This window comes from Episyrphus balteatus, chromosome 3, assembly GCF_945859705.1.
Source record: "Episyrphus balteatus chromosome 3, idEpiBalt1.1, whole genome shotgun sequence".
In the NCBI taxonomy this organism is placed as follows: domain Eukaryota; kingdom Metazoa; phylum Arthropoda; class Insecta; order Diptera; family Syrphidae; genus Episyrphus; species Episyrphus balteatus.
The window spans coordinates 33360784-33374966 of NC_079136.1; the positions used below are offsets into that span (position 1 = coordinate 33360784).

Below are 14183 nucleotides of genomic sequence, written 5' to 3' on the forward strand. Positions count from 1 at the left end.
AAAAGTTAACTTTATTTTAAGAAATAGTTCTTCAGTTAAACCTTAGAAAAAAAAAATTGTATGCGAAGGGGCCTGTATCACCCGTCGTTCCGGGGGGAGGGGCAATTTTCTAAAAATTTAACCTTAAATAAAAAATTAAAAAATACATAAAATCAAGAAAAAGACCTAGAATACTGTGCAATAGCTTTTTTGAAATCTTATTTAGCATTCTTTCAAATGTTTTTCGATTTAAGTAGTTTTTGGTAGTTGATGAAGTAGTTGATGAATGGTTTTTTTTAACCAAATTTCAAATATATATTTTTGACTAAACATCAAAAAGAACTTGATTAGAAATTAGTTTTTGGGAGTTTATAGTTAAAATAGTGTTGAGTGTAGCTCAAAAACAAATGTGAAAACGTTTTGAATTCAGCGCACTAAAATTCAATTAAAATCACCTAACAAAGTTCTTGCTCCCGATTTTAATAAAGTAAAAAATGTTTTTATAAATTTTGTTAACTTTGACCTCGAATATCTTTCAAATGGCAAGATTAATGAAAAAATTATAAAAAACTTTTTCCAACAAGAATATTACTTTTCCATTTGATTTTACTATAACTGTAAAATTTGTAACTAAATTAAGAAAAAAACAATGAATTTTTATTGATTTTTTCAAACTTTGGACCCCGAATATCTTTTAAACGGTTAGATACACGAAATAAATGTAGAAAGCCTTTTTTGTAGACCGTTTAATTTAATACAAGAATATGTTAAAAAATTTCCTAAAAAGTCGATTTATAAAAAACTGATTTTTTTTAATGAGATTGATGTAAAAATGGAAATATGCTAAGCGGAGGATCTTCCCATTAATATTAAGATATTGGGTGAGGTTACAGTAACATAGCTATTTTCGCTTGTAGTATAACTTTTTTAATCTACTGAAAGTATATTAATCCATTGGTGAAATTTTAAATGAACAACTGTACCTATATGATAGTCATCAAACGGATAACAAATAATTTTTCCGGTCACTATGGCGTATGTGTAACTTTTTTCAATTTAAAAATCATATCGGTTTATTCAAATTATTCTATTTCTGCGCAATCAATTAGACCTTTGTTGATAATAATCCGACTTTTCAAATGAGTTAATTGGTCATGCGAAGTGCTACAATAAAAACCTGCCAATTTCATATTTTTGATATTCGCATTGACTAAAAGTAATTTATTTGATATTAAATTAAGAGTTGTTTCCCCTTTAATTTGGTTCAGGAATGAATTTAATTGAATTCCACTTTCAAAAAATCAAGTATATCTTTTCTATCTGTTGGATCTGAAATATGTATGCACTTTCGGATTTGCATATACTCCTCCCTACACCCTTAATATGTACGTATTTCATATCAAGATTAGTTTAAAATCATCATGACAGTATTCTCTTATCTTGACATTAAAACAATTATCAAGTGAATTTGCAATGTCAGTTTATTCGAATATAAGTTTGTTAAAATTATACCAAGCAAAAAAACTTTTTTTATATATAATTCCCTCATCCTGTTAGCATAGCACAGAACAACGCTAAGTTCTTTCTTTTTCTTTCCTGCTGACTGCAGATATACTTTTTGGCTGGAGAAATTGAAATTTTATATACTTTTTCGTTTGCGTTTGTCAAAATGCAAATCGGAAAACTTTCTCTTCTCTTTTTCCTTAAAAATAAGCGGATGAGAAAATGTTTACATATCATTAAGGTTCTTATATTTTTAAGGACAAGTCTTTCCTTTTATGAATGAAAAATAAGTAAAAAAAGTTAAAACAAAAAAAAAAAAAAAAATTATAATCAAAAATATTTTGATTGAGACAAGAAATCTACTATCAAAAAAGGAAATAAAACTTTGTACGATTTGATTATTTAAAGTGACAGCAAGGATCTTATAAACGATACCGCAAGAGGTCGAAAGTTGAAATATTCAAAAAAAGGACACTGTGAGGAATATTGATCATTGTTGACACCATTCCACCTTTTTTGCCGATTCTGTTAACGTTCAGTGCCGCCATTCATAACGATGATTGAAGAGAATCTAATTTATTTTATTGGATCACTAAAGAAAACAACGAAAAAACACAAAAAAATATATATACATTTGTCCCAAGAATATCCTGCAGCTCCATCAGGATGTTCGTAATATAAAGACGACCGAAGAAGAGTGAGGACTTCATGCAAAAACAAATTTGTAAAAGTAGGTACATAGAGAGAACGTGTCAAACGACATGACCTTTTTGTTTATCTACGCCAAAGAAGAGCTTACACGACAAGCTCGTGTACTCGAGAAGAAAAGAAGAAAAAAAAAGTACACCTAATTTCTTGAGGACTATAAACAAGTTGATGTATTTCTTCTCTTTTTTTTTGTTGGTTTTTAATTTTTGTTGGTCCTGAAATGACGACACAAGGACAAAAATAAAATTGGATATCAAGGAAATGTGGGTCATATTTTTTACTTTGAGTGTTTATATGCTATAATGACTCTGTCATTTAAAAACGACGATTACCTTCGTCAGTAAAAACAAAAATATAACAACCATGTTTTGGGAAAGTTTAACCTGTAATTTAATTTCCCAGGATCTAGTTTTTTTTGTTTTTGTTTTTATTCACAGAAGAGAAAGAGAGATTGAATGCTAAATCAAAACAAACAAAGGTAGTTTTGAAAAGGTCATAAAAGCTTTGTGGTGAAATTTTTTTTGAACGGTAATTTATGATTTCGTTCTAATTGTAGATTCAAGGTTTTTGTGTTATTTAAATTTGTTCGTTATAATTGGAAAAAGAAAAAAAAAAAAACAAAGTTTATTAAGTTTTTTGTAAAATTGCGTTTTTATATTTCCGTTCCATTTTATTTTTAATAACTCGATAAAAGTTTTCTTTTTATGAAATTAATTATTAAACAGGTTTTTATTTTAAAATACTTGTTAAATGTTTTTAATTTATGAAAATGGATGATGGAAGAATGAATTAAATGTCAAACAGAAGGTTTTTCCCTATCTCAGTTATTTATAGGTTTCTGGGATAAGTAAAGGAGATTAGTATCTATCTGGAACTACGGTCAAAGGTCTGATTTAATTTGAGCATTTTTCTGATAGAAAGTAAGAAGTAAGCTATCTAGAAAAAAAATGTTTAATATCAGGAAATAATGACCTGTTGCATTTTTAGTAATGAACCTCTTTGTAATATGAATATAAATCTGTTACCAGTGCCAATAATAAATTTGGGAAAATTTAGGATAAATGGTATATGAAAGGGGAAAAATAAATTGCACACAAACAAATTGGGCGAAAGGGGGTGGATGGGCAAAAAAGTGGGGTGGGTTTCAAAATCGTGTTTTTTTTACATAACAATTTCTGTCAAAACTAGGCCTCCTATCGAAAAAAAGTTTAATACCACACTTGTAGATAATAAAAAGATCTAAAATTTTCACTGCAACCATTTTTTACTTGCTATACTATAATATCAACTATAATATCAAGTTATGCATTCGTACAAAAAAAAAAGTTGAGATAACATTTTTCAATGACATAACGATGATAGAGAATGCCAAAAAAGTGGGTCCCGGAAGTCCGTCTGTAAACGAGTTTACAGACAGACTGTCTGTAAACGAAGCTACAGCCTAAACGGATAGACCGATTGATGTCAAACTTGGTATGTAGCGTTATTTGGCGACTCTGCAGAGGGGTTTTTGGAATTAATTTTTTTGGACCAAAACTAACGGTTTTGTAAAATTGAATTATCTCGAAAACGTCTCCAACGATTTTGTTAAAAAAAATTCAAGTATGAGTTTTAAAAGAAAGTCTATCTTGCAATAAAAAAATTTTATTTTCAAAATCATTATTAACGGTACCTGTTATAGAACCGTTTTTTTTAAATCCGATTTAGTCCGAAACTACTTATTCGATTTCAACGAAACTTTTTGTTAATAATCATTTTTAGCAAAAAAAACAAAACCGACTTCCATGGGTTTATGGGTTTTAAAATAGTTCCTATGGCTAAAAGTGAACGAAATTGAAACTGCAGCCACCAGCTTTCCAATACAAAAAGAATTATCAAAATTGGTTCACTCAGTCCAAAGTTATGCGGTAACAAACATAAAAAAAAAAAAAAAAAAATACAGACGAATTGAATACCTCCTCCTTTTTGGAAGTCGGTAAAAAGCATTTAAATAAGTTTAATATAAGCCAAAAATAAAATTTTGAAAAATTAAATTTTCGAAAACGGGACATTGGATTCTTTTGAAAGTTTGTTTTTAGATGTAAATCAGTGATTTCTACAAAATAGCATACCAAATTTTTTTTTTTAATTTTTTTTCCAAAAAAATATTTATAAAAAAATTAGTTTTTTAAAAAACGGATCTAACGATTTTGAAATTTTTTTTTCTAAAACTGCACCTTAATATATGAAATAAAACTGCATACTTGCTTTGGATGGTAATTTGATTTCAGATTTTATTTTATTTTTTAAAAAACGAATTTTAATGTTTTTTTTAAAATTTTTTTTTTTATATAGGTACCTACCTACATTTCCCAAATTTCTATATAAGAAGTCTTAAAAATTTATGCAACTTGAACTCTTAGAGCAAGTTCGTGCGACCTAGTCGTGCATTTTATTTTATATAACCTCAAAAATATTGAGAAAAATACAAAAATACGATTTTTTGGTTTTTTATTTTATCTTACAAAATTAGTTGAATTTTAACAAAACTTGGTCAAAATTAACTCTGTTATGGTTTTTATCTTTTTTAAATGTTTTTTAGAAAAATATTAATTTTTGGATTTTGGACGAATATAATTTGAAAAAATAGTCTATTTTTTTTTTGCGAAGAGGCAGGATCTGCTATTTCACTTCGAAACAGAAAGGAATTCGTTCCAAAGAAGCACAATATAAATTTCAAAATCAGTATTTACTGAAGTTTTTGCGAACTGAATTGCCAAATAAATATTCAAAGAAAGGCTATTTACATCTTCAAACCCATTCTTCAACACAATATACGACGGTTTGTAAAAATTGAAATAAAATTGCCCCAGATTTTCTTAAAAAAAAAAATATATATATAAAATTAGTTATTATACTACAGGTATAATATTAACAAAATTCCAAAAAATGAGTTCGGTGCTATGTTTTTTTTTGTACTCCTGCAGATCCCACTGGATCTCTCCAAATTCCCGCAACACGCGGAATTTATTAGACAATGATTGCAGTTCGACGTTTTTTATGCGGTCAACCCATATTTTCATCTTTATTTCACCATTTCCCTTGTGGTGAAGATAACCAATTAATAGAAACTCCCATCACTTTTGCTACATTGTTTGACTGGGTCTTAATAAAAAAAATCATTCTCCCTGTTGAAACCCTCTTCCGAAAATAATAATTCTTCACAACGAATTCTTCCCCCAAAAACTCAACTCAAAATTTTCCCCAACATAATTTGCAAAAAAATTGCATTTGAACAATCTGCAAAGTTCAAACCTTTAAAAGAATAAAATCTCATTGTTTGAACTCGAAAACTATACAAAACAAAATTAGAAACTAAATATTTTCCATTCCATAAAAGAAAATTTATTGAGAACAAAAAGAAAAACAAAAAAAATAAAAAAAAAAAAAATAACGAAACGAAAATAGAAAAACTTCTTACGAAGACATTCTTTGGCCTAATTTCTTTTCCTTCAAATAAAATCTGCAAAGAAAAATAAAGTAAAAATTCCAAATCAAGAGAAATATTTGAACTCTTTTTTTTTGTTTTGTTTTAGTTTGCTTCTCCTTCCTGTCTTTTACCCTGTAGTAAAAGTGTATCTACTATTCTATACGTCAAAGGCATATAGCGCGCCCATTTTATTGAAGAAAAAAAAAAACTTTTTTTCGGGAGAGATAACCTAATTAATGAGTTTCCTTTTTGCATCCCTCAAGTAGAACATGGAAAGTCATTGTTTGCTCGTGGAAGTTGGTCTGCAGCAGCAGCAACGCCACCAACTTAGAAAAAGATACAATATATGCGGGTCCGGGTGGTGTGCGCCATGCCGGTCGACAGACCGGCCGGCCGGTGTAGAAAACTGGAACTTTGGGAGATTTGCTTTTAAATGGGAGGTAGGGGAAACTCTGCCTACATTTTTACAAAAAAAAAAAGAAAAAAAAAAAACAAGGACAGAGGCTGCCAGCGAATATTATAATTTTCTAAATTGCAAACTTTACTCGCTCCGTGAAGATGATATTACCCTTATCGTAGAATTTTGCGTTCGTGTTTGTTTTTCGCTTTTCCTTTTTTTTTCTCGGCCCATTTGGGTTGTATTTTTTTTTTTTTTTAGTTTTGTCTCTTTTTTTATTATTTTTTCACGGCGCCAGACCCAACACCATAGATTTCCTTGAAAAATATTATATTAAATGAGCCAGGAGTCGTTTTGGATGTCCTGAATTTTTTTTTTTTTGTGTTGTGTTGTGTAAGTCTGTTAAAGAGAAAATGTGTTTCTATTTGCGAGTTATTCAACCAATTTATTAAAAAAAGAATTTCATGGTTCGAAGAAAATATTTGTGAGAATTCCAGCATTCCAGAAAGAATTTTGTTTTTCGTTTTATCCAATCCAAGCAATTTTTTGTCTTATCCTAATCCTTAAAAATGAAATAACAGAATAAACAAGTTAAATTCAGGTATACGATTTGAGTTTTAGATTGTTTTACAGAAAATACGTACATAAGGGAAAATAGATATATTCCCAGAAACCAGAAGGTATATTAGAAGGGTCATAACTCATAAGAAGTGTAGATAGGTATAATAAAAAAATAAAAAAATAAGATATGGTATATTTCTAGCATTTTTGAAGCTCCTAACGTAAAAAGACAAACGAACTTGTCTATTTTAGCAATTTTTTATTATCATTAAAAAACTAATGTTTGAATATTTTTACCATCTCGAAAGCAGCTGTTGCCCTGAAGTACAGAAGATATCGTTTTTTTTTTGAGGAAATTATTTTTAGAGGAACGAAGTCTTTTACTGAGAGAGTAGTTACAAGAATCACTTTTAAGTTTTTGCCATTTTTCTAAAGACATACATTTTACGGAATAAATTGCAATAACTTCAGTGCAACTGCAATTTTGTGTGTTCAAAACTTCTTGAAATAATCACTCCAAAAGTTGGACAATTTTCCCACCAAAAAGCTGAGACAAGAATATATGGAATTTGGGCCAAAGTTATGATTCACATTATTTGCACATTGTTGACGTGCACTGTGGTGTATACGTGCTCTTTTTTTTTTTTGAAAATTGTGTATATCTTCACAACAACTTAAAATCAACGAAAACCATGTTAATTCAATTATTCTTCGGAATGATTTTGAGTTGAAGAAGATAATTTTATCAAAGTGGAACATCGTTAGTTTAAAGTGGTTTACAACTACAAAACATACTTAAATCAAAGTTGTTTCAACTTAAAAAAAAAAACATAAATAAAAAAAATAGAAAATTGGCAGCCACCATATTACATTTTTACGTTGCGTTTTTTTTTCTCTCAGTGTTGATGTTATAAAAAGTTTTAGGTACTGATTATTAACAACTGATTTTGCTGTTGAAGTATGGTGTTTTAATTTTGAAAAGGTTCAGCGGATTTATTTCTAAAATTGAAGGAGGAGCATCGATTGGAGCATCGGTTTAAGCAAAAAGTTTTCTTTAATCAGTTAAAAACTGTTTAAAGTAATGTACGCTAGCAAAACTTTGGTACTTTGGTTGTATTTGTCATACAAATAAAGAATTAATAAAGTCTTTTTAAATTTCTCAGGTGGCAAGGTATGTATTTGTGAAGTGAATGAGAGGATTAAAAAAAAAATTATTGGTATGCGCCACTTTTAAGAAATTATTTTGAAATAGATAAAAACAAAATTTCCAAAAATTCAATGATCCATTTTATTTTTTTTTATATGGCTTTTTGAAAATTTAAAATACAGTCCACTCTCTCTGAGTCAAATTTTCACGAGACACCAAAATTGGTTCGATTTGGAGGACAATTCGAGATAAAGGGATTAAAATAATGTTTTTTCTTCAAAAATTTTCATTGAAAGTTCGAATTAGAGGAAAATTCAACTTAGAGGAAGTCGACGGTTATGTTTTGTCCCAGGTATTCAGCGTCCCGCATGAATACTTGATTGAAAATAATCTGATACCAAACCCCACGTCCCATGAAGTCTGTTTGAGTCATGAAATATTTTCTGTATCGTGTTTGTGGAGTCCATGAGTCATATTTGATTCATACTGATGTGTTTCTGCTACATGAAAATACTGCTTTAGAACATAATTTATTTATCAATGTGTAGGAAATGAAAAAGAAATTGGAAAAAGAGAACAAGTAAATTTGTTTTATGAAAAAAAAAAAAAAAAACAATTTTAAAAAAATACTTTTATTGGGACCCAAAAAAGTTTTGTAAAGTTTTATAAACATAGTTAAATTTTACAAATTTTAACCTTTATTTTTTTAAATTTTTTAGAACGAAATTTCTTCCCTTATTTATTTCTTCTTAAAAAATTATTCATTAAGTACCTATGTTTTACATTTACAGTACATTTCAAAAAGGTATAAAATCGAAGTTTCGAAAAAAAGCATAACATGTTGTTTTTCCCAATTTCAGATTAATATTTTACCCAGGCATATGTCCTCCTTTCTTCCTAAACTCTTTAAATAGTAGAGTAACTAAAGCAAATTATTAGGGAACCCTGCCGAACAGCTCTGATTTTGACGATTTTTTTTTTTCAAACGTAGGTAATTAAAAATACTTTAAAGTCTATAGATTAAAAATTGCCGAAGTTGCCGTGTTGTTTTTGAAAGAAGAGTAGGTACTCAACTCAAAATTTTGGAAAAAAAAAACGTTAATAAAAAATTTTAAATGGCTTTTTTTTTAACTTTTTCGTAGTAAAACATGAATTTATTTATACAAAAATATTTTGGCCGTAAATATTATCAGTTGAATTCCGAAGAGGAAAAGGTAATATATATTAGAGTTTTGAAAAAAAAAAATATATATATAAAAATTACATCAATTTCATCGGATTTTCTTGATGAAAACTGAATTTTTGCATTGAAATAATTTAATTTCTCAAAGACTTTGGCAAATAAGAACTTTAAACTTTTGCTATTTAACTTTCAACAATAAGGGTATTGAATGAATAAAAAAAAATTAATATTTTAATGTTGAAATTTAAAAAAAAATAAGTTACATTTTTTTCAAAACTTGTATTAAAAAAAATTTCTTCGAAAATGAAATACTTTTTAATTTTTTTCATAAACTGTAATACATTTTGACATTATTTCCTTTTATAATTTCAAATCATAGTTAATGTGGCCAAAAAAAAATTGAAAATAGATGAATTTTATAATACCAAAAAGTTTTAAAGTTTTTATTTTGTCAATAATTACAATTTTTTTTTTTTTTCAAAAATCTGAGTTTAATTACCATTCTTTCAATTAACTTAATTTTAATTTTATAAGTATGACTAAACTCCTAGCTTTTTAAAAATGTAGGTGTTGCCGTTGTGTTCAAATATTTTTTTTTGTGTTTTTTGTTCACAAAAATCTTCAATTAAATTTCAAAAATCAAAACGGCAACACCGGCAATTTTTAATCTATAGACTTTAAAGTATTTTTAATTACCTACGTTTGAAAAAAAGATCATCAAAATCTAAGCTGTTCGGCCGGGTTCCCTAATACTTCCATTTTTTGAGCTTTAGTTACTCCACTAAATGTTTACCTTAATTAAATAAATAAATAATTTATTTTCCTAAAAACAAAACATAAATCGATTGAAAGCTGTCACAAACATTATACAAAATTCGTGCTAGCCTAAAGGAAAATTTATCCCAAAACACCTTTTCCATTATTATCATTTTAACGATTTTCAATTTTAACGAGTAACAACACATACAAATTTAAAAACAAACAATTTTGGTTTGGTGTGTGCTAAAAGATTAGTATGTACACTTTTGTACGTGTTAAAAAATTTCCCCAACCCAATTAAATAATCTTTTTTATTTTTTGTTATTATAAAATTCTGTCTGAGTTTGTGGTTTGTTTTTTTACTTACCTTGAAGCAAACTGTAGATGAGTAGAATGATCCGTGTATCGAAGGATAAATTCATTTTAAGGGCATAATCCTTTTTGTACAGCCAATTGAAATATTGCGTCTATCCACAAAATACACACATTTACAAAAAATACACAAATAAAAAATATATAAATAACACATAAAAGAACCAACGAACGTAGTGATAAGTTAAATCACTTTATATTATATTTTTTTTTTTTTTTCACTTTGTGTGTGTGTGAGTGTGTAGTAGGTAAATCTGTTAAAAAATTATTACGACTTCCTTCCGCTGATTTTTTTTTTTCTTTTTTTATTACATACATACAAGGATATGTTTTGTGGGTGGTTTGGGTAAGATGATACCGTCTCTATATTTGCTACTGTTGCTGGCTGGCTGCCTGACTTGGCTTAGAAAAGATGGTGTGATAAAAAAAATATCCTTTTGACGGAATAATTTCCTCCACAAACAAATTTTCAGCAACAAATAATAAGAAAAAAGTACAAATAGGTACGTACGCACGATTCACTCATCCACGTGCACTTAGACACATCTTAATTTTTTGTTCACTCATATTTTTTTTTTGTTTGTGTATATTTTTTTTTTTCACTTCACCATAACGCCAGGGGGTTGAGGTTCAGTCTGAGGAGGGTGCCAGAGAAAAAAAAAAATAACTCCTTTATGTTTAATATTTTTTGTGAATCAGAAACGTGCCACAGAGCTTATGTGTTTCTTTTTTTCTCCTTTTTATACGAACACACAGGCATAAAGCGACAGAAATTCGATGCTTCGTTTAACTTGGAAATCTTGAATGTCCTTATGTGCTCCTGTAATCCACTTTATAAGGCAGCCAATGTGTTTTCCAGTTTGTTTTTAGTGAGAGCTTTATTTTTCGGTTCTGTGGCATACCTGATGCATTTGAATTCTTGAAAGGATATTTTCAGAGATATGAATTTTGAAAAGAAAAAAAAAATAGTACAAAAATGTTTGCCAATGTCGGTAATGCAGTGTGCTTGGAATTGTGTGATTACCAACAAGGATTTATAGAAAAACTGTTTTTTTTTGCTGCTAAATATGTGGAGCTCTTCGGTATACGAATGATGTGGAAAGTTTGTTCTGAATCCGCCGGAGGGGTCCTGTGCTGATATATCTCCTATTTTTTTTGCTCTGCTCGACACACAGACACACTCGAAAGAGGACCTTTCTTCCTGAATGCGCAAAGATCGTTCATTCATTCATATACGTGCAGTTGCAGCTAAAGCTAAGGCACGATGGAAATAATGATGCCCTGGTAAAAAAGGGTCGACAATTTTCAAACGTCGACATTTTAGATGACGTTGACGTCGTTGGTAGGTTGGAAGGTATAGTTGCCGACTTGCCGTTTCGTTGCTTTGCCTCGTGTCGGTGGGTGTGGTTTTTCTCGTACTTTTTTTTTTCTTTTTAAAAAATTATTTTATTTTTTTTTGTTAAGTGTTCAAGTACAGAAGAGAAGAGTTAAAAAAAAAAAAAAAACGAAATGAAATGAGCACAGACAGTGTCAAAGTTATTGTGCACTTTTGATTAAATAATGGAGATAGGAAAGCTCTGCCTTACTTGTCGCTGGAAGACATTTTATGAACCAGTTTCATGTATCACTTTGGGATGTCTTTCTTTTTTTTAAGTTGGTCGTTTTTGTGTGTACTTTTTTTTTTGGCAAATTCTGTAAAGAGATAAAAGAAAAAAAAAGTAGAAAAATATGAGAATCTGTGAAATTAGAAATGTTTTTTTTGTTTTTTTTTATTTTTAATTGTAAAAATCTGGAATAGAGTTGGGAAATGAAAAAGAGTTATAAAGTTTGTCTTTGTTCTTGCTTAAGAGGGAATTGGGTCTATTAGCATTTTAGTTTATGAAGTTGCATAATGATTGCTTTGAGCTGAAATGCTTTTAACTTAGAGGAAAGTTAAGAGGAAAAGGTAAGTAAAGAGATGGGTATTTTATGATTACATTTATGTCATTGTGAATGTTTTTTGTAAAGTTCATTTTTACATTCATTTACATGGAAAAGAAATAAACGACTTTATTTATTTAAATAGTTTTTCTTTTTAGGACAGTTTAAAGAGCCAACAGCAATTAAAAGAGATCGAGATATAGACAATATTAAAGAAAACATTTCATACTTCTTACTCATATCACATTCAAAAAATTGGTTAAAATTAATTTAAACTATTAATTCATTATAAAATCTATTTTAAGTACATAATTTTCCTAATCTAAGCAGACATAGTATATGTAAATATATTTGGAAATAGAAAAGAATATCATTACACCGTTTGGTGGTTGGGTATATTTGGAAATTTTCGGATCACTGTGGTGTATACGTAATTTTTTTTTAATTTATTCTATGAAAAAATATGAAACACTTGTATCGCTGACCAAATTATCGACTTAAGTATTTATATTTATGATGATATTGTTTTTTTAATAATATTCATACTGGTCATTAAAAATTGAACATGTTAAAGGTTTATATACATATAGCGAAAGCAGACGAATGTTCAATATTAATATTAAAATTAGCTTTCTTGTGACATGATTGAGTTTTGTGTATATGCACGAATAAATTTTACTGTAACAGGAATAATTTTTAAATTTGGAAAAGTCGAATCCTACTTTCAATCATGATGACACTAAAAAGTAAAAAATAAAATTCATAGTTTGAAAAACTAAAAATACGCTTTTATCATGCACTAAAAACTACAAAATAATTTAATTGATTTATTGGAAATGGTAAGATCAAAAAACGTAGAGCGCATTTTTGTTGCTTGTACTTTCATAAAGTTTTGAAAAACACTTTTTAAAAATATTCATTTTAATACTGGTCATTAAAAATTTAACTTATAGAGGTAGGTATATAAATAACGAACGGAATCAGACGAATGTTCGAAATAAATATTAAAATTAGCTTTCTTGTGACATGATTGAGTTATGATTCAATTAAAAAGTTTAAGTGACCTGGGCGAAACGCATATAGAGTTGAGGTCACTTAAACTTTTTAATTGAATTATATATTCAATCACTCCCCTTAGAAAAAAAAAGTATTTTCATTATTTTTTCACTTTGTTGATTGAGTTATGTTTATATTGTGTGAGCCACCATATGAAACCAACCCCATAGGAATAATTTTTTTTTTTTGCCAGCCTCTCACCCACCTTACAATGTGTGCAGTGAACTCTGCCATCAAAAATTCTAATTTCACCTCGTTCGATAATCAGTTATCGAATTATCGTTTCAGTTCCATATAATTCCGAATCAATGATCTCAAGGCGACCGAGCAAATTATGATCACGCACTACTTCTTTCTTTCCGAATTTAATCATCTTCCTGTGCGGACCTCATTGTGATTAGCTATCATTATCATATCATATTACCTATCTGAAATCACGTTTTTTTTACATATATAGTGCTATCAAGCCAGTGCACTTCAATTAACTTTAATATTAAAAACCTAAAAGGTTAAGTTGTTCTGTACTTTTGTATAGGATTCTCGTCAATTAAAATAGACGACAAGACGTAACAAAGTACGCACAATTACTTTAATTAAAAGAAAAAAACCGACTTATCCCACGAGGGCTTAAAACAGGAAACATATATACCTACACATGTAAGATATAGCTAATTGAAAGCCAAAGTTTATTCGTTTTGTTTAACTTTCAATGTCGCAAGAGTGATGTTAATTTTTTTTTATTAATCGTTTCTGAAGTGTCGACTGTGAGTCTACCGCTTGAGAATACAGGAGCACGTGATAAGTCACAGCTTCGTATTAAAGCAACTCAAAAGTCTGAGAAATCGCACGAAGCTCAAGAGGAGATCCCAAAATCGTGTAATCTAAACAATCCACGTTGTATGAAATCTTAATTTAACCGATAAAATCCTTAAAATCGTTTATCGATATCTAAAAGGTAATTTAATGTGGTCCTGACTTAACCTTAAAATTTACCCTTATTTTTTTTATACGTTTTAGAAACCTAGTTTGCGCGAGTGTGTGTAGTACACCTGCTAACTTGCGTTTTAGAACGCGTCACATAACCCATGTGTGACGTCATCGTCGCACATGGGCCCAGAAAGCGAACGCA

At 29.0% G+C, this 14183-nt stretch overlaps 1 protein-coding gene across 2 annotated transcripts in view; it reads right to left on the reverse strand.

Annotated features, from left to right (window-relative positions):
* Positions 1–14183, reverse strand: part of LOC129913084 (uncharacterized) — a 143358-nt gene that overhangs the window by 95256 nt on the left and 33919 nt on the right. For both annotated transcript variants that reach the window (XM_055991532.1, XM_055991531.1), the window contains exon 2: positions 10074–11770. In XM_055991532.1, the coding sequence (XP_055847507.1) occupies positions 10074–10128 (55 nt within the window). In that variant the 5' untranslated portion in view covers positions 10129–11770. The remainder of the gene's footprint in view (positions 1–10073; positions 11771–14183) is intronic.